The following is a 25,732-nucleotide window of genomic DNA, read 5'->3' as shown; positions in this document are numbered from 1 at the left end:
AGGTGGGGAGATGGCAGCGGGCCATCTGCTTAACCCCTTCCATGCTGTTTGACGACAAAGGGGACAGAAAGAGATCAGCTGAGCTCCAGATATAAAGGGAGATTTTGGTCATCCGTGCGTCCTATAAAGGGCGCAGAGGGGATTGCGTGTTGGACCTGCAGCCCTGCAAATAAGGTCTCGAGGAGGAGAGTTGGTCTTGTGGCAGCAAGCAGGAATTGTCCTCTTTGCTAAGCAAGGTCCACCCTGGCATGAGTTTGGATGGGTGACTACATGTGAGCCCTTTAAGATATTTCCCGTATAGGAAATATCATTGCTCAGTGGAAGAGCATCTGCATGCTTGCATGCGGAACATAGGAAGCTGCCATATACTGAGTCAGACCCTTGGTCCGTCTAGCTCAGTCTTGTCTACACAGACTGGCAGCGGCTTCTCCAAGGTTGCAGGCAGGAGCCTCTCCCAACCCTACCTTGGAGATGCTGCCAGGGAGGGAACTTGGAACCTAGATGTTCTCCCCAGAGTGGCTCCATCCCTTAAGGGGAATATCTTGCAGAGCTCACACATGTACAGGTAGTCTCTCTTTCATATGCAACCAGGGCAGACCCTGCTTAACTAAGGGGACAAGTCACGCTTGCTGCCACCAGACCAGCTCTCCTCCCTCAAAGGTCTCAGGTTCATTCCCTGGCAGCATCTCCAGGTAGGGCTGGGAAAGACTCCTGCCTGAAACCTTGGAGAGCAGCTGCCAGTTCGTGTAGACAATTACCTGAGCTAGATGATAGACCAATGGTCTGACTTGGTATAAGGGAGCTTCCTCTGTTGGTTCCCAGACTGAAATTATGTGCCAAGGCCACATCAGTTCCACTCCTGAACAAATAATGCAGACAATGTGTCTTTTGCATAATTTATCCTGCTTCTATAACCTGTGAGAAGTAGCCAGGGGTTCAGTAGAACACCGGCCTCTGGAAGTCCTGGTCAATTAACTCTGTGGCTTTTTGAGACTTCACCAGGCAAATGGTTTCAGGCTTAACCTAACAGGAGAGGGGTGTGTGTGTGTGTGTGTGTGTGTGTGTGTGCCGCCCCCAGTCACCCAGCATGTTCAAGTCCCAAAGCGGATAGCAGAGAACGTCTGGCACAGACAAACAATTATCCGGAATCCTGCCTCCTAGTCCGACTCTGGTTTACTTTTTCACCAGGGGAACAAAAATATTGAGGGCTGATTGTGTAACCTCTCGAGCAAGCTGTGCGTGTGAAGAACGGGTTTAGAAGCAAAGGGCAGCAGCTACATCTGGACGAAGGATTCGGAAGCACAGCCTACAGAAAGCAATGGACAGCAGCTGCATTTGGGTGCAGAAACGAGTGGACAGCATCCTTATGCAGATGTGCATTTCCCGGACAGCATCTGCACTCCGATGTACATGCAAATGTGCATCCCTTTGAAAGGACACCCACATTTGCATGCACATTCAGACGCTTATTCTGTTCACTGCCCAGCTCCTAAAAGCAAGGATATGTGCAAGGTACTCGGCAGAGTTTCCAAAGATATCAGGGACCACAGAGTGGAAAGGCAGAAAGCTCTGTGGAAACAGAGTGATACGTTGTGCATAGCTCTAGGCTAGGCATGTGCTTTTAAAAAATACAAAGACTGCCGATGTGCTGAATGTGAGCAGAATGTTCTGTGTTGGTATAATACTACCACAGATTTGCCTGGAATATGCACAGCCCTAATTGTGACCTACAAGAAATGTAGGTGGAGTTTGAAAGGCGGAGACGATGACCTGCGCAGAGGAATCTAATCAAAGCCCCAAATGTGAAGAAGCAGAATTTGGTTCCCTGAAAAGCATGGCTTTGATTGCGGCTGTGTCTTCGCACCGCTCAGAAGCAGGCAGGGCTTAATAGAAATGAGTCATCGTTTTAAAGCCCACCTCAAACAAGTTAAATAACTCTTACTTTCTTAACGACATATTAATCAAAGTGCATTGATTCTTGAATCAGATTCCGTTACCAGCCGGGCCCTCTATCTTCCCTGCCCTGATGCAGGCATTAAGGGAGTTTTATTCTGACAGACACAAAACAACAATCAATAAAGTCTTATTATATGGAGTTGATATACACGGATTTGCTCGCCAAAATTTATGCACCACTTTCACCGTCCTATTTCATGTCTCTGCCTCAACCTGTAATTGAAAATAAATCTCTCCAAATACTCCAGGTTCAAGTTTCATGAATGCACAGGCCATTGTGAGGGGAAGCGGGCCTCCCTTCTGGGAGAATGTGGCTGTGTGATCTTGCCCTTCCTTGCTGCCCATACCCCACAGCCTGAGCTAGCTTCCCCTCGGCATGCCCTCTGCATGCACCCAAAGCCTACCTTGTGGCGAAACTGGTGTGGCTCTTCCACACTCTTGGATTCACTTCAGCAGGGTTGGGACAGGAAAAGACCCTGCCAGATTGTGCAAAGAATTACACAGCGGCTTAGGAAGCTGCCATATCCTGAGTCAGACCATTGATCTAGCTAGCTCAGTATTGTCTTTGCAGACTGGCACTGGCTTCTCCAAGGTTGCAGGCAGGAGTCTCTCTCTCCGCCCTCTCTTGGAGATGCTGCCTTGGAGAAGCAACCTGGGGCCTTCTGCATGCAAAGCAGATGCTCTTACCTCTGACCTACAGCCCCATCCCCTAAAAAAATCAATTGCTTGTGTGATGAAATGCTCTCTTTGGTCCATCCGGAAACTCCTGCCCACCAAGGGAGGGCTCCATGCAGCTGGGCAGCCTCCTTTAACCCAGCCCCTCCCGCTCCCCCTTTCCCGCCCTTGAACCACTGGGTCTTCGTGTCACCTTCTGCCTCTTTCACTGCACTTGACCCCGGCCGGCTTCGGCTGCTCCACCTGCCTGGAAATGTGAAGCTCTGGCTTGCGGTGGCTCAATCCATCACAAGGTGTTGTGTGTCTGCGTCACCGTGCGCTTGGGCGGCCAGCAATTCTTCTTCATTTGTTGACCTGCTGGTTTCGAGGATTGTCATTAGCAATCAGCAGAACGCTAAATTATGGCCCAGACGTTGTTAGAGGCAGAGAGGCGCACAGCAGCCAGGTTTATTTTGCTCCCGTGGCGCTCCCTCCCCAACGGAGGAGCGCCTGATTCCAACACGCCCTTGAAGAGCGCCTTGTCAGCAGTCCCAGCATGGTGCCCCCTCCGCCCAGGACGGGGAAGGAAACAGCGCCCGGGCTGAAGCAGCAGGCGGAGGGGAGCTGGCACCCAGCAGCCTGCCTTGGCTGGCTCCAGGCAACTCAGTCCGGCACTTGGGCACCTGCTGAATTCAAAGGACAGCCCCTTCCCTTCCTCAGTGCGGTGCTTCGGTATTTTTCAAGCCTTGTTTTTCAGGAGAAACAGAAAGGAAATCTGTGCCCAGGGTGGAGAAAATTGCAGGGGCCTGGGCCAGTAGGATTTGGGAACTCTTTTATCCCAGAGACTCCTGTCTGTCCTGTCCGCACATGCCCCAGTCCATAGCCCCAGTCTGTCCCACTTGCATTACACAGGAACACGGGAAGCTGCCATATACCGAGTCAGACCATCGGTCCATCTAGCTCAGTATTGTCTACACAGACTGGCAGCAGCTTCTCCAAGGTTGCAGGCAGGAGTCTCTCCTGCCTGCAACCTTGGAAAAGCCGCTGCCACTCTGTGAAGACAATACTGAGCTAGATAGACCGATGGTCTGACTCAGTATATGGCAACTTCCTATGTTCCTAAGGGCCTGACTTGGTAGAAGGCAGCTTCCCTATGTTTTTGGTCCTAAGAAGAGCCCTGCCGGATCAGACCAACAGCTCTTCTAGTCCAACATCCTAACATGCTTCCAGGAAGCTCACAAGACTGGCACAGCAACAAACAACAACAACAGCAACAGCAGCAATTCATATACTGCTTTTCAACAAAAGTTTCCAAAGCAGTTTACATAGAGAAATAATAAATAAATAAGATGGCTCCCTGTCCCCAAAGGGCTCACAATCTTTAAAGAAACATCAGAGAGACACCAGCAACAGTCCCTGGAGGTACTGTGCTGGGGGTGGATAGGGCCAGTTAGGGGGAGACCCCTGCTAAATAAAGAGAATCGCCACATTAAAAAGGTGCCTCTTTGCCCAGTTAGCAGGGGTTACAGGGCACATAAAGGCAATAGCTTTGCTAATGCCCCAGCAATGGTATGCAGAGAGACACTGCATTTAAATATGGAGAATCCATTCAGCCATCACGGCCAATGACCATTGGCAGATCTAGCCTCTTCCTTGAATTGATCTAATTCCCCCTTGAAATCCACCTAAGCTTTACTTCTTGCCTACAAAATATTTTCAATGGATCCAAAGGAGGGACAGGAGGAAACTCAGGGTGGGGGTGGGGGGCGGCGGCAATGCACCTAAGAAAAACCATCAAAATTCCATCACACTCTTCGCGTCAAATGAGATTAACCATAAAACGGAGGAGGATTTGGTGGCCGCTAGAGACATCTCAAGCCACTTAATAGCGCAGCGGGGAAGTAACCTGCCTAAGGAGCAAGCAGTTGCTGGTTCGAATCCCCGCTGGTATGTTTCCCAGACCTTGGGAAACACCTCTATCGGGCAGCAGCAATATAGGAAGGTGCTGAAAGGCATCATCCCATACTGCGTGGGAGGAGGCCATGGTCAACCCCTCCTGTATTCTACCCAAGACAACCACAGGGCTCTCTCTGTGGGCACCAGGAGTCAACACCGACTAGATAGACCTCTCCAGCTGTCCTCTAACCCAGAGGAACTGTCCTCCTATGCCTCCCTGCTGCCAACATTTCTAGCTTAAAAGTTAAATTGGGCCAGTGAAAGGGTTAAGCTTAATTTATTCTGATTTCCATTTAATATCATTCTCTCCCCGTAGGAGCCAGCAGCTGTGAGCTGATTGTAGTTTCTCATTATGCAGTCTGTATCGCTAATGGTCTGTGACAAAGGCATGCCATCTTCCAGCCCGTACCCCCGAGAGCCAATTAAACACACACACTCCCTTCCTGTTTGCGGTGCATTACAATGAAATTAAACCGAATTTCAAAATCATTTTCTCCTAAAGACATCTCTTTACAATAATTAATGCATGCTATTCCTTTGCATCTGAAATATTCATCAGGAGGGTCGACTTAAAAAAAAATCATTAAAAACAAACTAAAAATATCAAATGACGGCCCCAGAAGTCTGCTTTGCCCGGCACCTTCGGGTTGCAAAATCTCACCATTCGTGCAAGGAAACAGAACAGAACTTGCCTGGTGGCGGAACTCATTTTCATTAAGTTTTTTTTTTAAAAAAAAAAAGTAGAAAAATGCATAGAAAGGCCATTGAGAGGGGCGTGAGGAAGTCAGCTTGGAATATAAAAAGCACTAGTACTTACTTTGAAAATACAAACAGCCCCATAGTTCTCCAACAAGAAGTCTGGGGGAGTAGGGTAGGGTAGGGTAGGGGTCCTTAATCACAGGTGACCAGATATTGCTGGGCACAACACAATTGTTGCAGGGGATGATGGGAATTGTAGTTCAGCAGCATCTGGGGGCCCAAGGTTGAGAACCTCTGGCTTAGGGGAAGGCAAACTGGTCTACTTTGCCCACTTGCTTTCAGAACTGCCATCTGGTGGTCTTGGCGGATGTCATTTCTGCCAGAAACCCCCTTGGAACAACATCAAGTAGAAGAGTTCCAAGGAGCATTTGGGGAAAGGAAAAAGGTCAGTGTTTATGACAGCTTCTGAACTCTCTGAAGTGGCCGCCAGCCACAAGCACAATACTGGTTCCTGGTTTCCAGCCAGACCAAAAAAACCCAAAAAACTGCCCTCAGCAAGATACCTGTTTTGAACCAGCCATCAGGCGTAAAGGCGTCCCTGGTCTCCGTTGGTCTGTTCCAGTATTCCTGAAATACCGCTGGGCCTTTCACCAAGAGCTCCCCTTCTTTGTTGCCCAGACCTGGGGTCACCTGAGAAAACAGAAACGCCATGTAGGCCCACCAGCCTGTGCCCCTAAAAAGACACCCCCTTGTGCCGCACCGTGACCGTTTCAAGAGAGGGGGCCTCCCTGTAAGTCCCCGGGAGAGCCACTAAATTGCCTGCTAGGAGGCTGCGTCCGCTGGTTTTTTAGGAGAAGCTGGACACTGAGAAGAGGAAGATGCCGGTGAAGCGACAGCAGCCTCCTCAGACCTCACCTGCCTAGCAGCACCTGCAGAAATGCTGGGAGCTCGCCGGCCAGGTCTACAGCTGGGTCTCCGAGCCCCAAATCTGCCCCACTGCTCCAGATATGGCTTTTCAGACCTCATGGCTCACGTTAAGCTGTTGGCTCTGACCCTTAGAGCTCTAAGCAGCTTGGGATCTGGATGGCTTAAGGCTGGGGGAGGCAAGGTGTGGTTCTCCAGACATTGCAGTACTACAACCCCCATCAACCCCAGCCACAAGTTATTACACCCAGGGATGATGGGAGTTGTAGTCCAGCAACATGTAAACTGCCCTGAGCCATTTTCGGAAGGGCGGTATATACATCAAATAAGGAACAAACATCTGGAAAGGCACGCCTTCCCTAGCCCTGCCTTAAGGTCTGTTTCCACCTGCAGACAGCCCCTTGTGTGCTCTCTGCTCTCAACACCCGAAGCCCTGCTCCATGATGTTCCCCCACCAAATGAAGCAGGGTGGTGGGTGCTTACGGGGAACAGGGTCTTTTCAGCTGTGGCACCAATCTCGGGGGATGTTCTACACAGCAAGGACCACCTGCTGGCCCTGCTGCTGTGTCTCCCGATATCTGGTGAAAACGCAGCTCCTTCGGAAGGCTTGGCTAAGCACTGGGATGCCCGTTGCCTGCCGCTGTGGATGGGGACCAGCCTTCCCTTCCCATCCTTCCTGGCACCTTGTCCTGTTCTGACAGGTGCTTTTGCCTCTCGGACCGTGCCTCAACTACCTGTTGCCTCAATATTCTGACTGCGTGTCACATTTTGAGGGGTTTGGTTGCTTCTTTGCTTCCTTGGTTAGCTGCTCAGTTTTCTGCCCAAAGACAGGACAGGATCAGAGCTTTCTTTTTACAACCAGTGAGCTCCTCGTTGCCCGCTTGCTGCTGGCCTAGAGAGCGTGCCTTTGGAGCGACACCGAGCGCAGCAACGTGACCTACATCCCGGAAAGGCAGCACGAATCCTCAGCCGGGTGGGCGAGAGCGTGCCCCTGCTCGCGCAAATCAAAAGCTGGACGGGCTCCAAATTCCGCGTCGCCTCCGCTTGAGTTCTGGCAGAGGCTCAAGCGGCATCTTCTTATCTCGAGTGGGGCTCCTTGGCACTAGGTGTCTCCCTGTGGTGCTCCGCGATGCCATGGCTGGCTTGCAAACAGTAATCTGAATAGGATGTTGCGTCCTGAGCCCGCTGTGCCGGGAGTGGCATTCCCCAGTCACCCAAGGAGCAGGTGGACCCGCTTGGCACTGTCAGCCGGCAGCTGCTCACCTATGGCACATCCTCAACCTAGACACACGCCCCCGCCCCGCCGGCAAGTTAAGACTGTGGCTTCTTCCCGCTGAAGAGCCCCCACCGTAACCAGTTCGTTCGTGCCCTCCTTTCTTTTGCAAAATCTCCAAGGTACCCTTTTGTTGATACACCGGATCTAACTTACAAGCAGCTGCTGAAAGCATCAGATGGCTAATTGCATAGATATCCTATTCTCCAAGTGCCATATTTTAATGCACGTTTCAGCTGCTTCAATGCGTTCGAGCAACTTCGACATGCAGGCACGGCGTGCCCTGGAAGGCTGGCGTTTGATAGCTTTCTGCCACAAAACAGATTCTGCTTGCTGAGCCAGGCCAGCCGGCGCGCCAGATAAGATTACATTTTCCACGCATGAAAATAAAAAGGTTGTAATAAACTCTCTGAAGGAATAAATCCGGGTGATTATAAAATGCATATTTTCAATGCTTCCATTTTACCTCTCTATTAGCAGGCAGCCGAGGGGACTGGCAAAGAGGGGAGGACTGTCCTTTGATAGAATTCTCCCCCCCCCCGGAGGGTTCAGCCATTGATGGGCGATTTCTAGGATAACCTGGCCCATGAGCCACTGAGGGAATCTTAATGCCACTGGAGGCAGCGTGCTCGGCCAGACCACACTTCACCCTGGTCCACAAGGCCATTGTCACGCCCTTCACTGGCCCTGGTCTTGCTTCAGGTCCTCAAACTGGTCTGGCTCAATTCTTATTCCTTCTTACTATGGACATTTCTTCTCCCACCTTCCTTCAGTGAGCCTCACAGCCAAGTGGGGCTTTGAACCAGAGTCGTCTTCGTCTCTGGCTTCGTCTTCTTCCAACACTCTCACCAGAGGCATCTGGTGGACCACTGTGTGAAACAGGATGCTGGACTAGATGGGCTTCCTTGGGCCTGATCCATCAGGGCTCTTCTTATGTGGAACATAGGAAGCTGCTATATATTGAGCTGGACCATTGGTCTATCTAGCTCTGTATTGTCTTCACAGACTGGCAGCGGCTTCTCCAAGCTTGCAGGCAAGAATCTCTCTCAGCCCTATCTCGGAGATGCTACCAGGGAGGGAACTTGGAACCTTCTGCTCTTCTCAGAGCGGCTCCATCATCCCCTACGGGGAATCTCTTACAATGCTCCCACTTCTAGTCTCCCATTGAAATGCAACCAGGGTGGAACCTGCTTAGCTAAGGGGACAGGTCATGCTTGCAACCACCAGACCAGCTCTCCTCTCTACAAGTGATGTGATTTGACTCGGTATAAGGCAGCTTCCTACATTCCTACTACAGTTCTCAGCCTTGGGTCCCAGCTGTTGTTGGATTACAGCTCCTTTCATCCCCAACCACAATGGCCTCCTTCCAAGCCTGAGAACCCGGCTTCCAAGGGTACTGTCATCTCTCTGCTGCACTTGCTCGTGTCCCCAGCCTGCTCACCGTTGTTTGTTTATCGTTAATTTTTTATACCGCCTTCCATTAAAACAATTTCAAGGCAGTTTACAAAACATTTAAAACAATATGAGACTATAAAACAGTGACACAATAAAAATATTAAATTGAAATACAAAAAATACATATCTAATTAAATGTTTTAAAGACATACACAATAGGACCATAAAATACAGAGAAGCTGCAACAAAAACCACATGCATATAAACGCCTGGGTAAAAAGCCAAGATTTCACTTGCTTTCTAAAAACTGCTATGGAGACTGATGCCCACTGGGAGAGCATTCCAGAGTCTGGGGCCATGACTGAGAAGGCCCTGTTCTGAGTGCACGACAGCTGGGCCTCTCTCACCATCAGTATGCAGAGCAGAGATCTCTCTGATGACATCACCAAGCAGGCAGAAACCCTTGGGAGCAGGCAGTCCCTCAGGTATCCAGGGCCCAAACAGTTAAGGGCTTTAAAGGTCAAAATCAGCACTTTGAATTGGTCCCAGAAACAAACTGGCAGCCAACGTAGCTCTTTCAAAATGGGGGTAATATGATCCCAGTGGCATCTTCGGATAAAATCCTAGCTGCCGCATTTTGCACTAGCTGCAGTTTCCGAATATTCTTCAAGGGTAGCCCCACGTAGAGTGTGCTACAGTAATCCAGCCGTGACGTGACTAAAGAGTGGGTAACTGTGGCCAGATCTGCCTTCTAGAGAAAAGGACACAGCTGGCACAGTAGCCGAAGCCGTGCAAAGGCACCCCTGGCCACCGCCTCCACCTGAGCTTCCAAAAGCAGAGCCGGGTCCAGCAATACCCCCAAGCTGCGTACTTGCTCCTTCCAGGGGAGTGCAACCCCATCCAGAACTGGTCGAATCCCCTCATCCCGACTAGCTCTCCTACTGGCCAACAGCACCTCTGCCTTGCCTAGATTCAGTCTCAGTTATTAGCCCACATCCAACCCATCACTGCCTCCAGCCCCCAACTCAGGACATCTGCTGTCTCCTTAGGATCAGGTGACAAGGAGAGATAGAGCTGAGTGTCGTCTGCATACTGCTGACAACTCCGTCCAAGTCCCTGGATGAGCTCTCCAGAGTTTTCATGTAGATGCTCCTTAGGCTACCTGGCCGGCCTGCTCATGCCTCCATGCTGATGACGTTGAGGCTGCAGGGATGCTCTGGCAGAGGACAGGGCTTGCCTTGTGGCACTTTACACAACAGCTCTAAGAGGTCCCCTGCTGGACTGAGCCCTTCCTCTAGAGGAGAGTCAAATGTAGGCAAGGTCCACGGACCTCAGCATCCCCCACAGAGAGCGAGCAAAGGCAGCAAAAAGTTAAAACATGCTAATTTTTCTAGTGGGACGTGTTGTAAATGCACCAGCTGTGCTCTCTAAGATCACCAGCACCAGCAGCATACAGAAAAAGCAATAAAATTTAAATTTTAAAAAAGCACTTTCAGAATGGCATATTCCCACTCCCACCACCACTACCGCCTGGCACTGGTTAAAAATGCAGAGGGTTTGCACTGTGGGTTTATATTTGCAATTAAATGATTACCTGAATCAAAGTACTTAAGGAATAACAGGGAAGTTTCTTCTTGGCAGGGGTGGTGGCAGGGGGTGGCGGTTAAGCAAGGGGAGATTCAGTTCTCCTCGTGCCGTCTGCATAAATGAGTTGTTTTATTAATCCATTTGCTTAACATAAATCAAAAATCTGAATAAACAATTTCTAATCAGAGTGCAACTCCCCCCACCGAAAGAAAAACCCAGTAGGGAGCTCTTAGCTTGTGCTCCCCCACTGGATCCTGGTTTTATAGCACCATGTGATGATGGCCACATAACATGGAACACGCACAGGAAGACAACTAACTGCACAGTGTCAACCCCAGATGACCAGCACCAAGGGCAGATAGGCAGAGATTCAGATTAAGTTTATTACGGCCCAAGACCAGAAAACAGACAGAAACCGGGGGGGGGGGGGGGGGGGAATGCAGAGTTACAGAAACATCAAGACGGCGTATAGCTCACATTACATCAATTTACAATATTATGGATACACTAAATCAGTAATCAGAAACCAACCCCTCCCCAGGGAATCCAGTTACCAATTTAACCATCTGACTCCTAATGGAGCAGGCCCTGGAGCAAAATTTCACAACATAAAGAGTAATGTCCAGGTTGGAGAAAGAGGCAGAAAAGAGGTGAAATCCTTGCTTGCGGGGGTTCAGCCATGGTAAAATGCAAGGTAACACCCTCACTCCCACCCCAAATGTTTGGAAAAACCAACATATTTACACAGTCACCTATTTATTATTAAATCCGCCTCCGTGTCCCATCCACAGGGTGCCCAAAGCAGCCACCCACAAAATAGGATAAAAGCAATATAACGAGAAACACAAGAGAAAAAACAAGCAAACAAACCAGTGAAGCAGATATTTTAGAGAAAGTGTGCACAGAAATTCAGACAACCATGCTGACAACACGACACAACAATGCTTTTTAAACCTGGCGTCTAACACCATCAGCAGGAGGGCCCTATGGGCCTCCTGGGGCAGAGAATTTCACATTCTGAGTGTCACCACTGAAAAGGCCCTGCCATGAATACCCCATAATCATGCCTTTGCCAGTAGCGGAACACAGCATAGAGCAGGACTTCCATCAGGGATTTGAGAAGGTGGACAGGCTCATGTGGGAGGAAATGGTCCTTTATGTATCAATGGGGCAGAAGCTCAGTGGCAGAGCATCTACTTGCATGCAGAAGGTCCCAGGTTTACTCCCTGGCAACCCTACTCTCCAGGTAGGGCTGAGAGAGACTCCGGCCTGGAACCTGGGAGAGCTGCTGTCAGTCAGTGTAGTCAGCACTGAACTAGATGGACCAAAGCTTTGACTTGATATAAGGCAACTTCCTATGTCCCCTATGTACTTTTAAACTTTTAAAGCAACTTCCATTCATTTTCAGGAGTGCATATATGCCTTGCACAAGAAACATCCACAGACGTTTGGAAGCAATCAGAAAGCCATTTAGTCTAACCTGCCATCCAAAGACAGAACCATCTACCTGTGTCAGGAGCCGCTCATGCCTAGACCCGGCTGAAGGGGATGAGACCTCCTCCTCTGAAGGATCCGTGGCTGCCTGCCAACTCAGGGCTTCCCATCTCTGAGCTTTACTCGCAAGAGGAAGCACAAACAGATCCAAACACTGCATCAGGGCCCCTCTAATGCTACAGGAAGAGGCAGGTCAGCAGGGCCCACCCAGAAACTGTCCATTTGCTGCCTGGTCGTTGCTGGTGCAACATTCCCCACTTCTGGTGCTCCTGCCTGAGTCAGCACTGGACAGTTCCCCTCCTGTTTCGGCTCACTTGGCCTTCGCCCTGCTCTTCCTGCTCTTGCCTTGCTGGACAGCTCTCCTGCCTCACCAGTAGGAGGAAGTCTCTAACCACTCCATGCAGGGCTGGCCAGAAGGGGATAGCTGCCCAGCTGCCCACAGGGGACCCAGCAACACCCAGAAAGACCTTCAGGAATGCACACAGAAAGCCCCATTTTGTCCTGGTAACCAAGTCAGTATGCTGCCTCAGTGCCAGGCTCCCTTCTCCCCCCCCCCGCCCATAACAACACAGCCTCCCACTCCCCTCCGGGTCCAGGGGCACCAGCGCTGCTTAGTGATGGCATCCTGCCTGTTGCAGCAATTTTGTGAGGTGTGGGCCTGTGGGCCGGCGCCAAGGGCTCATTTTGCACACGGCGACCAATCAGGCATCAGGTAGCAATAAACTTTTAATCGCTGTCTATTCTGGCAGATTCACTCGTAGTAAAACGCTCAGAAGCACATTACCCATCTCCTAGGCAACCTGGTCCCACATACCCATTTGTAATTAAAAATTCCCCCATAAGCTCCCTTTCCGCACAAGCGGCATTATCATCTACTCCACGAGCTGCGTGTCCTGCAGCAGGCTGCAGAAGGCAATTGCGACGCAGCGCCAGTCCCTTCCTGCTGGAGAGGAGGCAGATTCCTCCTCCTTGGGGAGACGACACCGAGCCAAAAGGAAAAGAAGAAGAGAAAGAAAGAGAAGGGGGAAGTCACCCAAAGCCCAGACTCCAATCTGCAAACACCACACTGTACAGCTGGCTTTGCGACGGAGACCTTCCATAAAGCAGGGCTGGGAACAACGCCATCCATTTGTCTGTCATTTCGGAAGGTTTCACATTTTAAAATGAGAGGAGGAGGGAGAGAGGGATTTTGTATGTCAGCCATGCACAAGTTACTCACTGGCACGGGTGCAAGGGTCGGCAACGCAATATAGCCAAATTACCCATTTCAAATAAACATAGAAATGGAGAATTCCAAACTTGTATGCTTTTTCTTTGCTTATGGAATGGATCCCCTTCTGCATTTCACAAGACATCCCAACGTTCACAAGTGGGGCCCTGGGGCCACTTGAAATGACCCACAAATCCCCCAGTACGATTGAAATCATGGTCTATTCTATTTGGAAGACGTGATTGATGTTAATTTTTGCAGGCTGGTTTGGAGACAGAGAGATCAGAAAAGGAGCTGTCATGTAGATTTCTAGACCCCCCCCCCTTTAAAAGATGTTTAGGTATGAGCCCCATAGGACAGGAATGCCTCTTTCTCATTCTATGCAACGCTCCGCTGCTCTTCCCTACACTAACCAACCCATCGGCAAACACTGCATTTTGGAAGCTACCTTGCTCCGTCCCTGTTTACTCTGACTGGCAGCGGCCCTTTCCTCCGTCTCCCGGGGAAGAGGGGGTTTCCCCATCCACACCACTCAAGATCCCTTCAGCAGGAGATGCTGCCAGGGACCGAACCTGCGCCCTCCTGCATGCCAAGCAGTTGCTCCGGCACTGGCTAGTCACGGGGGCTGCTCTCCCGTTTGGAAGCTCCGTTGCACCCCAAACTGACCGCCCTCCAAACCTCCCTGTTCAAAACGTGGCATTCTGCACAGCTGCCAACATGCTTTTTATCTGCTGATGGTGCTCCATTGTCAAGGCCCAGAGTTTGGCTCTCTAATCTAAGCAAAATTTCTTTTCTTTTCTTTTCAAGGGGAGGGGGAAAGTGGTGATGGCGGGGGGTGGGGGGGGGGGAAACTAATATAAATAAACAAACAGACAATACCCGCTATGCTCCAAGAGTTTGCAGGCTCCTGCCAGCTGGGAAGCTACAGCCTATGAAATATGCATCGTGGCGAACAAAGCAAGATGAAATATCCAGGGCTGGGGAATGGCGGGGGTGGGTGGGGAGGAGAGTAACCCTTTCTGGCACGTGATGCTGCCAAGGTGAGAGGGTGAGGGGGCTGGCGGAGCCCCCCCCACCCCGCCCAGAGCAGAGAGGTTCTCCAAGGGCCATGCCAGAGAAGCGGGAGGTGGCAAGGCTGTCATATTTGGATGACACAGACATGGGGGTGAATAAAGCAAAAGGAAGTGTACAGAGAAGAGAGCTTGGGAGCAGAGAGGTGGGGAAGCAACTCTTCCCGGGAGCATCCCCACAACAGCCACACCTTAGGAGGTGGCTGACTGGGCAAAATTCTGCGCAGAGCTGAGACCGTGTCAATGGCAAAGCAACCCAACAGGCAGGTACGCAGAGCAGGGAAGACACTCTGCAGCTCCCCCTCAGCTGCCCGCCGGGACACGCTGTGCACCATCCGACACACTTTTCAAGGGCTGGTTTGCAGGCGGGTGGGAGCTGCCCAGAACTGGAGCGGCAAGCGAGGGCGAGAGGCCTGGGCGGGGCGAGCTGCTAAGGTGTCTCAGTCCCCCCCCCCCGTCTCCAGGGGCTTTTAAGGCAGGGAAGCTCATGCCCTTGATGAAGGCGAGAAAATCTCCAATAACCCTTCACAGCAGAGTAGCAAGCCTGAATTGTCCCCTTTGCTAAGCAGGGTCCGGCTTGGTCTGCATATGGCCAATCTAGGACCAACACACGGAAGTAGTTTTTCACACAATGCATCGTCCACTTGTGGACTTCTCTGCCACGAGATGTAGTGACAGCCAACAACCCGGATGGCTTTAAGAGGGCCATGGATAACTTCATGGAGAGGAGGTCTATCAATGGCTACTAGTCGGAGGGCTATAGGCCACTTCCAGCCTCAAAGGCAGGATGTCTCTGAGTACCAATTGCAGGGGAGTAACAGCAGGAGAGGGGGCATATACATACCTCTTGCCTGTGGGCTCCCAGAGGCATCTGGTGGGCCACTGTGGGAAACAGGATGCTGGACTAGATGGGCCTCCTTGGGCCTGATCCAGCAGGGCTATTCTTATGAATGGGAGACTACATGTGTGAGTCCTGTAATAGATCTCACCTTGGGGAATGATGGGGCTGCTCTGGGAAGAAGAACAGCTGCCTACTTGCGTGCGGAAGGATCCAAGTTCCCTCTCTGGCGGCATCTCCAAGATAGGGCTGCTTGAACCTGGGACCATCGGCATGCACAGCAGATGCTCTGCCACTGAGCTACAGCCCTAACCCCCAAGAGAGAAGAAAAGTTATCTTCTGCACGTGTTGGGAAGTTGCACTCGGTAGTCCGAGAGCCGTGCGCTGGGGGAGCCAAGGAGCTGATGTCATTTGCAAAGCTGGTTTCTGGCAGCACCCAGAGATCAATAATCTACTTAGCGGGAAGTTTGCTGGCCCTCTCTGGGCTCTCTCTCACTTTGCTTCATTAGAGAGTGTGCTGAAACCTCTCCGTGAACCTCGGCACCACCCGCTACTTCCGTTTTGGCTCCAGGGGTTATTCACTTCCAGCCTATCTCTTTGTGGCCAGGACACCGGAATCGAACCCGGGTGGCAGGGGTGGGGGACACACACAGGAGCAGCGGCCGCCCCGCCTTTGCTGTAGCTACGAATGACAATTTCTTAAAATATATACAAATAGACGGCGGTCCTGATTGGCTGGCCCTCCATCCAGATGGTTGCGATTTGACCAGGGACCAAAGCTCCCACGGCATCAACTGGAATGATGCCACTGGCCACCCAGGGGCACAGAGTTACAACTTCCTCCTGCCACAGCCCCAGTCAGGATTGGACTTCCTGGACATGCGACTTGACAAGGCAAAAGCAAGCAAGCAGCTGCACAGCACAGGTGTACAATGATGCCTCGTGTGATCCTTACTGGGTCACCAAGCTACCTTGCAGGGTTGCTGTGAGGACAAAATGGGCCTTGGGGAGAGGGAATTTGCACCTGATCCTAAGCTTCTTGGAGGAAAGGCAGGTTATAAATGACATTAGCAAATGAAAATGCTTCAGGAACAAGAAGTCTTTGAGATGACAGAGGCCGGTGCCACTCCTCTCAGTACAGAAGGATCCTCGGGGGATTTCAACAGAAACAAGACAACCTGGAAACAACATTGGAGTGTTGGAGAACCAAAGAAGCCAAGTCCGCTCCATGATGGGAGTGAGGGTGTGGGAGCCAGTGGCGTCTTACTGCCAGCGGGGTGCAGTATTCTCTCTAGCAGAAAATCCCAGATATTCTTGACTACAACTCCCAGAATCCACAGCTGCAATGGCTTTTGCTTGGGGATTCTGGGAGCTGTAGTCAGCAACACCTGGGAATCCCTGTTAGAGGGAACACTGGATGGGGGTGCTCCCTCCCTGCTCAGGATGACCCAGAAAAACCAGGGAAAGAGTTAATTGAAAGGACAACCAATGAGGGAGCAGAGACAGCTGCCTGCACTCTCACGGAGAGGATTTCCAGGGCAATATGGAGGACGGGAGACAACAGCCTCTCCCCTGCACAGGGACAGGCAAGAGCTCCAGGGACCCACAGGGAAGTCCAGAGCACCTCCTCCTGGGGCAGCCTGCTGGGAAATCAGCATCAGGAAGGGGCTCAGAGCCAGCCCCAGCAAGGACGGCATGATTAAGGCACCTCTCAGGCTCGGCAAAAAAGCCACATGGTGGATGTGGCCCCCTCTCCATGGACGTGGCTCACAGAAGGAAGAGCAGGAACACAGATTTTGCGAGAAGGCTCTGCTTAATTTTGCATAATTTATTTTGCTTTTAGAATTATGAAGGCCAGAAACATCCTGCTTTTAAAGAAACAATAAAACCCAAGCTTCCCAAGGTTGTCAAATCCCAGGCGAGAGAGCCGATCCTGTGCTTGGAAGGCACCCACCTGGATGCTTTCCAGATTACACGCCGTTCAGCAGTAAAATGCTTCGGCTTGGCAGGATCGTTTTGAAAACGTAAATAGCTTGTGCAACCCTCCTACAACGGGAAAATACAGCTATTTATTTGCAATGCACATGCAATGTTGTAAGGCTGAAACGCAAGGATAAAATCCGAAAAAAGGCATCAGAAATGTGAACGGCACCTTGCTGAGAGCACAGGGACTGTGATGTCGGAACAGAGGTGGTATAGAAGCACACTTAACGGACACGTAGTGACACTGTTGTAGCAGGTAATCTGGAAAGCACCCTGCAGATGAATATACAGCCCTGTGTGAACGGGGGTCAGTGAACAACTGGGCAACTGCTGAGTCCACGGGCAGAAAATGGATGAAGGAGCAGATCAGCAGTCTGACACGGATTCGTCAGCTTAGGGAGGTGCAAGGCAAGAGCAACAGGTTAAGAGGGCCATTGCCAGAACCATTTCCTCCATGGCTAAGTCAGTCTGGGAGTTGACCTTTTCAATGGATCCTAGAGTGCAGAACTAGCACTTTGTGGATGAGCTGGTATCTCTCCTGATGGGGACTTCTTGGTTCAGCCTGTTCCTTCCCAGGATGCAACAAGTTGCCATCTGAGTGTACATTCAGATGGCAACTAGCGAATACTACAGGAGTTCAACTGACCAACATCCACTCAAAAAGACGGGTTCACATCTCCCCCTAAGCCAACCGGATGCCTCCCTCCTCACGGTGAGGGTCCACAAGCCAGCCAAACAGAAACCCAGAGGCCTCAGGACTTTCCCTACCCTGACCACTGGGGAGGAAGAGATGCCCAACCAGCAGCGACATGCCCCCCCGCCCCCCCCCCCCCCGCCGGCTACCTGTGTGCCGTGTTCATCCCCTTCAGCATGGATGGTGTAGGAAGGGCCATCCCTTTGCGAGCTCTCTGTAGCAATGCACACCGTCACACCTGGCAGCGGAATCCCCACAGACCCTGGAACAAGGAAGTAAGCTGGGCTGTCACACCGTTAAAGAAAACTCAGTCAATTAATCCTATGAGTTTGAGTCGATTAACCAGACTCAGTCTCCATCTAGGTAAAAGCAGCTGTTCTGAAGTTCTTCTTCATCAGTTAATCTACCCTATTAACGGATTAACGTTGCAGCCCTAGAAATGAGGGGATGGTGCAAGATGAGGAAGGAAGCAGTTGGATGGAGACTGACCTTAGCACCACTGACAGCACCAGTCAGAATGCAAGCCGAGTCACCCTGGCCAGGATGCTGGGTTTCCTCGGCGTTTCCGTGCTAGGGCACAAAACCAGATCAAACTGTGGAATTCTCTTAACTCTTGCTTTCTACAAAAACTAAACATGCCTAGTGTTTTCTGTGGTGGTTGTTTTTAAACTGAATTACATTTGCCTGATTTAGTTTTAATTTGCATCGTATGGCATCTTAGCACAATTATCTTGGCACAGAATTTGGGGAGTGGCGTAGTATACTTCTGGCCTGGGCATGAGCAGCACAGGACAGTTGGGAAGAGCCAGGTGAGCTGGGAAAGATCCTGCACCGACGGAACTGGGAAATGCAGCAGACAGGACAGGAGTTCTCCAAGACTGGGGAGAGGCTTACAGGGCAGAGCACCAGGAGAAGGACAATGGCCTTCACTTTGTATCCAGAAATGATGCAACACAGAGAAAAGGAAAGAGAGGTCCACTGTCAGAGAAGCGGGACACCGTCTAGCATGCTAGCTTGCAATAAATAACACAGTGGGAGTGGACACAATGTGGGAGCTGGGGCTTTAAAAAAAATGTGCAAGCAGACACAAAACATGAAGTTCCCCTCGGAAAAGTGAAGTTCTAAAATAACCTTTGTGCGGCTCAAAAATTTAAGCCATACAAAACATTATCCATACATTATGTTGGATGATGTAAAAAGTGACTGATAGTGATGAGAAAAGGAATGTGAGCAGTCCAGCTCCTCTTGAACCCAGCCCCTGGTCAGGCGTCCCCATTTCTCCCCTCCCCGCCAAAGATGCTCCCCATAGACTCTCCCACGGCTGCTCCCCACAGAGTCTTCATCTTCTGCCACAGTGCTGTCAATTTCCCGATTTGGAGGCTTTTCTCCCATTCCATGCCATGGAATATGACTCTAGGCAACCGTTTGTGTCCACAGGCCAAGAAAATGCACAGGTGTGCATTGCAGTGGTGCATGTTGCACACATGAATTACACTCACAAACCATTCTGCAGTTCTCTGTTTTCCTTTTTAAAAGGCCCAGGGTAAGCCTGGACACAGCAGAGAAGGAAGAAGTGGGAGAGGAATCCCCACCAGCAGATGAAAGCGTCCAAGAGCTAAAAGTGCTAAGCTGAGGCCCATAGGAATGAGAGCTTCCGGATTCAGCTGCGTGCAGAAGAGCTGGGTGGCTCACCTGGCTGGCAACCAGCTGCTTGTGTGAATGCATCTTCAGAAAAAACCCCTTTGGACCTTTTCTTTGGCCACCTATTCAGATGCCTTTAAGAGGAGAGGGATCCAAGGAGAGGAAAGGTCCCCCAGAAGCCCCTTCCTTGTGGAACCCCCTCCTCCAGCAGATCCAGCTTGCCCCTTTGGGGCTTACATTGCAGCATGCGCTCACACACAGACACACTCTCACACACACACACTTGTTCCAGCAGGCTTTTGCTACTGCGGCTCCTCGAGAAGGCAGCTTTAGCTTTTTATATTGGATGAATTCTAGGGCAATTTGTTTTCTGGTCCGTATCTGCTCTGTCTCTTTATTTTGCGATGGTGTAAGGCGCCTTGGGATTCTAGAGGAAGGCAGGATGCACATTTTAAACAGCAATAGCCATGGGGTGTGTGTGTGTGAAAGAGCCGCTCCCTTCCAGTCCTGCCACGGGGCTCCCTGGAAGCGGCTGGCCAGACACTGTCGGAAGCAGGACGTTTGATGGACTGACCATTGATCTGAGCCAGCAGGGCTCTCCTTCCATTCTTGTTCCTCGGCCAACCGACTGGCGATCGGCGGTGGATCAATGCTAACCCCATACGGAGTGAGAGGGCCCCCCCCCAGCATCCAAGACCTGAGAGCACTGCAGTGTCTTGACACAGATTCCACCAACACCAATTAGAAGAGAAGGGAACGGCGGCTTGTCTTGCTTCTTGAGTGAGCTGTGTGCGCACACCTGATTCCCAGCCACTGCATGTGCTTCGGAGACATGGCAGCAATTTAATTATTGCAAGAGAGAGAGAGAGAGAGAGAGAGAGAGAGAGAGAGAGAGAGAGAGAGAGAGAGAGAAATCTGTACCCAGGCGACGCCATGCTTCTCCTCCCACACTGAGAGCGGGGGGGAGACAGACAAAAATCTCCTGTACTTTAATTCAGTTCCTATATTGCCAAAATAAACCCAATGTATAAAAGAAGCCCCTGCTGGGAGCTGACTTATCACACTCTTTCCAGAAAGGGTCTATTCCCCCCACCCCCCAACCAAAAATGACAGACCTTTGAAAGCAGAGGCCTATAAAAGGCTGGGAAATGCTGACAACGTTAATTATAGCGACACCAGCTATACGACAGCGCAATTAAAGTCCTCGTGCAAAGACAATGACTCACGCTTCTCGGGCCCGAGTGACATTTCAAATGGAAGTCGGGACGGGGAACGGAGGGCCCAATCCGGCTCCCACTGATGGAAGCGAAGATTTAAGGGCAGGAGAAGAGGAGGGGAGGGCTCAGCCTTGCACAGGCTGAGAGGTTGTTTCGTGTTCATTCTTCGGCTTGCGTCTTGCAGAACGCTGGGGAGAGAGAAAGCGGCCTCTTCCCCCTTCGGCTCACGAGCTACTGGACATTTGGCAGAGTCGAGCGTCAGCGACTCAAGACAGGCAGCAGTCAGGGAACGGAGCGCCCCATTAGCCCTCCCCCAGGCCCCCTCCCTCTGTTTAAGTTAGTTGTCAGTTCTTCCCTGATAAATTTAATTGGCCCTGCGGTCTGTGTCCTTTGGTATCAGGGGACCGGGATGCTGTTATGCCTGGTGGGGTCCGGGGAGAATTGAAACAGGGCAGCGATAAGGACTCTCAGCACTCTCCCTGTCAGCCATCTATGGAGTCCCCGCTGTAGGAGCTATTAGCCGCCTCTGATCTAAACCTCCAATTAAAGTGGTGATTAGGCCCAGTGAGGCATTCGCTGGCCATGAATTATTCATCTCCCTTCACAGTAACAACAGGGCGGGGGGATGAGAGAGAGATTCAGCGGCTGGAGCGGGAGCTTATGGAGCCGGCCTTTAACCACGAACCAGCAAAACATTTAGCCCCAAATCTTTCATCTCCTCTCCTTTCGAATGGGAGCCCCCCACTTCATACCTTTGCATCGCAGCGCCTTGGTGAACTGCGTGTGTCAGGGGCATTTCAGGGAAGAGTCCCTGGAGGGGGTACAACTGGGAGGATGCCGGGAGGGGGGAACCACTCCCCCCATCTCCTACAACAAGTTCAGGGTGGGAAACATATGAAATGCACGTTTACAGGAATGGGGAAGACAGGGCGAGGGGCGGCATCCTGGCTGCAGAAGTGGTCAAAGCACCCTCTTGCCATTCCATAGGAGGAAGCCGATCGATCTGCAGGCACATTCCTGGGACTGGGCAGTCCTGCTCCTTCCCTCGGCTTGAAGGCGGCACTCTGCCCCCACAGGTGGCATCACCCCCTTGCAGGCCAACCGAGGGGGCCAGTCGCGGGCTCCCCTCCTGGCCTGCCCTCCCTCCGCATGCAGACTTCCTCCAGCCGCTGTCAATGTGCAGCTTAGACAGCCAAGATGAGAAATCTGTGCCACACCAAGAGAAGCAGGAGGCGGCGGGTGGGTTTTGCATCTCGAGTGCGAGGCTTGCTGGGAAACGGCTTGAGCACGGGCGGGCAGGGGCGGGGGTGGGTGGGTTGGTTCTGCCTGCTGACTCCGTACCCCGCAGGGCCAGCTGCCCAGTCTTGAAGCCCTGGGTTGTTCCAATTATTCTCTTTTGTCTGCACTGTGTCAACCCCCAGCAGCCTCTCACTCCTTTCTCATCTCCCTCCCCAGGGAGACGCTTGGCAAACCTCCGACTTCTGAGCAGGAGGGCAGGGGCAGATCTCCGTGCCAGGGGAGCACTTTGATGGTGCCCCTGTGGGAGGCCCTGCCACTGTGCCGCTCCGCTTCGCCCCCTCTCCTCCGGTTAGGCTGGCTGCCCCTGGCTTTGCCGGGCGGCCCTCTGTGTGCGCACGACTGCAAGGGGCCCAGCTTCTCCTGGGAGAAACTTTGTCAGGCTTGTGTCAGCGGGCAGCGTGTGGGAGGGCAGGGGCTCTGCTGGCCTCAATCACTCCAGAGGACTTGGAACAGACCCCTGGAGGTGATTTGGGCCAGCCAAGCTCACAAGGGGGAGGCAGCAGGCCCTGTGCAAGTGCTGGGAACTTGGCCCAACCTGATCAGGGGAGGGTCCACGGCGCGGTGGAGGTCCCAGGCCCAATCCAGTTAAAAGAATCAGGCGGCAGGTGCTGGAAGGACCTCTCACTGTATCCTTGGAGAGCCACTGACAGCCAATGCAAGCAACACAGGAGGTATGTTTGAGGCAGCTTCGTAGGCTCAGGAAGAGAGTGGATTATTCCTGAAGAAAGCATGGCTCGGACACAGGGAGCTGCCACAGACTGAGTCAGACCCTTGGTCCATCTCGCTCAGGGTGGTCTACACGGACTGGCAGCGGCTTCTCCAAGGCTGCAGGCAGGAGTCTCTCTCAGCCCGCTCTGGGAAAGGATGGACCTGGGACCCTCTGCATGCAAAGCAGATGCTCTTCCGCTGAGCTGCGGCCCCAGCCCCTCGGGGCAATATCTTCCAGCAGACCGTGCTGACACGCAGCCACTCGTCCAAATGCAAACCAGGGCAGGCCCTGCTTAGCAAAGGCACTGAGCATACAGTATGCATGCAGATGATCGGCGCAGCTAGCTCAGCCTTGTCTACACCGACGGGCAGCATCTCTTGAAGGTTCTGAACAGGAAGGAAAGTCCTAGTCAGAAGCTCCTCCTTTCATGCCAGATTCCGACCTGCAGAAAGGGTTCCCATGCAGAGAGGCCTTCAAAACTGGCTCCCCAGCCTGCACCTTGGAGTGGTGCCAGCTCCACCAGCTCTGAGGTGTCCCCTTGCTCCACCCCACCTCATTCCATGGCCTGTGCAGCCCAGCCGCCTGCCCATCTCAGCTCCACAGACCTGTTGAAAGAGCCACCGTTGAAAGAGTCCGGCTTTCCCCGGCCTCTCTGGGCTCCCCACTGCTAGCAGCCTGATCCCAACATGTGCCTGGTTACAAAGCGAGCCACACCACCACCGATTGTTGGGCTTGCTATAACGAAACGGCACGGCAAGCAGCTTCACGGGCCTCAGCCAGCTTGCAAACCCTCGCTGGGTCCTCACCTGGGACACGGGTGCCGTGCAACGGGTTGGAGAGCGCCATGCCGATCTCCGTCATCCCGTACCTCTCCAACAGCGTGTGGCCGGTGATGCTCTTCCACCTCTCCAGGACCGGCACAGGGAGGGCTGCGGACCCCGACACCATCAGCCTGCGAGTGGAAATGACAACCCTCAGCAAGGCAGTGAACTAACTGGAAGCCAGTGCAGCTGCTTCAAGGCTGGTGAGATGCACTTTGGACGCCTGGTCTCAGTTGTACCAACTGTGGTTTCTGAACTTTCTTCAAGGGCAGCCCCCCCTGTAGAAGGCGCTGCAGTAGTCTAGTCGGGATGTTGCCAGAGCACGAATAACTGTGGTCAAGCTAGCCCTGTCCAGAAAGGATGTAGCTGGTGCATTGTTTCATTGGTTATTTGCCTTATTGAGGAGTGGGTGATAAATGAAATGAATAATAATTTCAATAGTCACACCATAGGTTGAAAGAAACATAGACTCCAGGTGGGAGCAGGGATAGCCTCTAGACCAGGGGAGGCAACCTCGGCTCTCCAGCTGTTGTTGAACTACAGCTCCCATCATCCTCAGTCACAATAAATGGTGGCTGAGGATGATGGGAGTTGTAGTTCAACAACAGCTGGGGAGCCAAGGTTGCCTACCCCTGCTCTGGACAATGGCCTGGTTCATACAGTCATTCAAATCTAGGTTTGATGTGGGTTACCAGCATTAGCAGGACTGTGTGAACCCACACCCAGATGGGAATCTCAGAGCCATCTCAGGCCATAAGCCATCGTGGCGTGGATTCACAATCACACTGATGTGGACAGCCCACATTAAAGCTAGATTTGAATGACTGTGAGGACCAGGCTGCGATGCAGCTGAGAAACGGGAAAGGCCCCGGGCAGCAGCCGGGAGAGCAAGACGCAGGGGGGCTGCTGCTCTCTAGGGCCCGCCTGCCCTAGAGCAAGACGCCCTGGGCCATCGTCATGCACGGACGGGAGGAAACAGGATGCTGGATGAAGCCGCAACAGCAGGACGACACCTGGGCTCCTGCCAGAACAGAAAAGAGGCTTTGCATCTGCCTCTTGGAACCCAGACCCAGGAGCAGAGAGATGGCAGATGGCTTTTAACGAGATCGGAAGGGGTCAGCTTGCAGAGGAAGCCAGCGCCCGGCGGTTTCTGCTCTTGTAGAGGTGACGCTGGGCAGAAGCAACCCCATGAGGCTGGAGGGAGCCCGTCTCATCCGGCTCCTGCCCTGCCCTTTAGATGGGGAGCCCCTGGGGGGGGGGCAAAACTATTAACACTGGGGAGGGGGAGCCTTACTGCCACTCTTGGGATGGAGAGGGACGTGCATTCAACAAGGAGTGGGAGAACATTTGCTTTGCATGCAGAAGGTTCAATCTCTGGCAGGGCCGGGAGAGACCCCTGCCTGGAACCTTGGAGAGCCGCTGCCAGTCAGTGTAGACGGTGCTGAGCTAGATGGCCCACTGGCCTGACTCTGTATGGCGGCGGCTTCCTATATTCCTAGGAGATCCGGTTTGCAAGGCGTAAAGAAGCATTTCTAGCCAGCGGAGGCCAGAGTGATCTTCCCTCAGTGGTGCTCTTGTGTGGATGGAAGAGGTGCCACTCATAGGACCACAGGGAGTTGCCCCACACCGAGCCAGACCCTCGCTCCTTCTCGCTCAGGACTGTCTACCCTGACTGGCAGTGGCTCTCCCAGGTTTCAGGCAGGATTCTCTCGTGGCCCTCCCTGGAGATGCTGCCGGGGAATGAACCTGGGACCACCTTCGGCAGGCCAAGCAGAGGGTCTGCCACTGAGTTGCGGCCCCACCCACCACGGGGAATATCGTACAGCAGACGGGGCTCACTCACAGGGAATCACCCATCCAAATGCAATCCTGGGCAGACCCTGCTTAGCAAAGGGGACAATTCATGCCCGCCCCCGCAAGACCAGCTCCCCTCCCCTGGTGGTCTTTGCCGCTCCGGACAGGGGGTCCTCTTTCCCTTTTGCTTCTGCAGATCAGAGTTCTTTTTGGCAAGCAGGCAGGGGGGAAATAACTCTCTTCTCTGGCTGATGGCCGGGACCTGGGTTGTCTCACTCTTGCCGTGCTGGGGGGGGGAGGGGAGGGGGGGCAGATGGGGCCCCGCTGGCCTCCGCCCTTCTGGCTGTTGAGAGAGGCCAGAGTGTCCTCCTTCTCCATAATTTCCCACCAAGCTCAACGCATACGCGACAATGCAGCATAGGCGTGTCCATACCATGGTTATCTGGCTAGGACAAGCATCAAGTATCCCACCCAAGTGTGGGAGCAGTGTGTCCTCCAGTTTGCCATCTTGTGCTCGC

General features: G+C 52.4%; 1 protein-coding gene across 12 annotated transcripts in view; it reads right to left on the bottom strand.

Annotated features, from left to right (window-relative positions):
* The window catches only part of ACSF3 (acyl-CoA synthetase family member 3), a 113,340-nt gene that overhangs the window by 14,518 nt on the left and 73,090 nt on the right, over positions 1-25,732 (bottom strand). For 7 of the 12 annotated variants that reach the window (XM_053271481.1, XM_053271477.1, XM_053271487.1 and 4 more), the window contains 3 exons: positions 23,406-23,551; positions 17,883-17,995; positions 5,829-5,955 (listed from right to left, as the gene is read on the bottom strand). In XM_053271481.1, coding sequence (XP_053127456.1) covers positions 5,829-5,955; positions 17,883-17,995; positions 23,406-23,551 — 386 coding nt within the window. Of the gene's footprint in view, positions 1-2,879; positions 2,989-3,246; positions 3,356-5,828; positions 5,956-17,882; positions 17,996-23,405; positions 23,552-25,732 lie in introns of those variants that run through there. The other 5 variants (XR_008311321.1, XM_053271480.1, XM_053271483.1 and 2 more) reach the window with 4 other exon arrangements.

Source organism: Hemicordylus capensis, chromosome 9 (assembly GCF_027244095.1).
Source record: "Hemicordylus capensis ecotype Gifberg chromosome 9, rHemCap1.1.pri, whole genome shotgun sequence".
Classification (NCBI taxonomy): domain Eukaryota; kingdom Metazoa; phylum Chordata; class Lepidosauria; order Squamata; family Cordylidae; genus Hemicordylus; species Hemicordylus capensis.
This window is presented reverse-complemented; position numbering and strand designations above follow the sequence as displayed.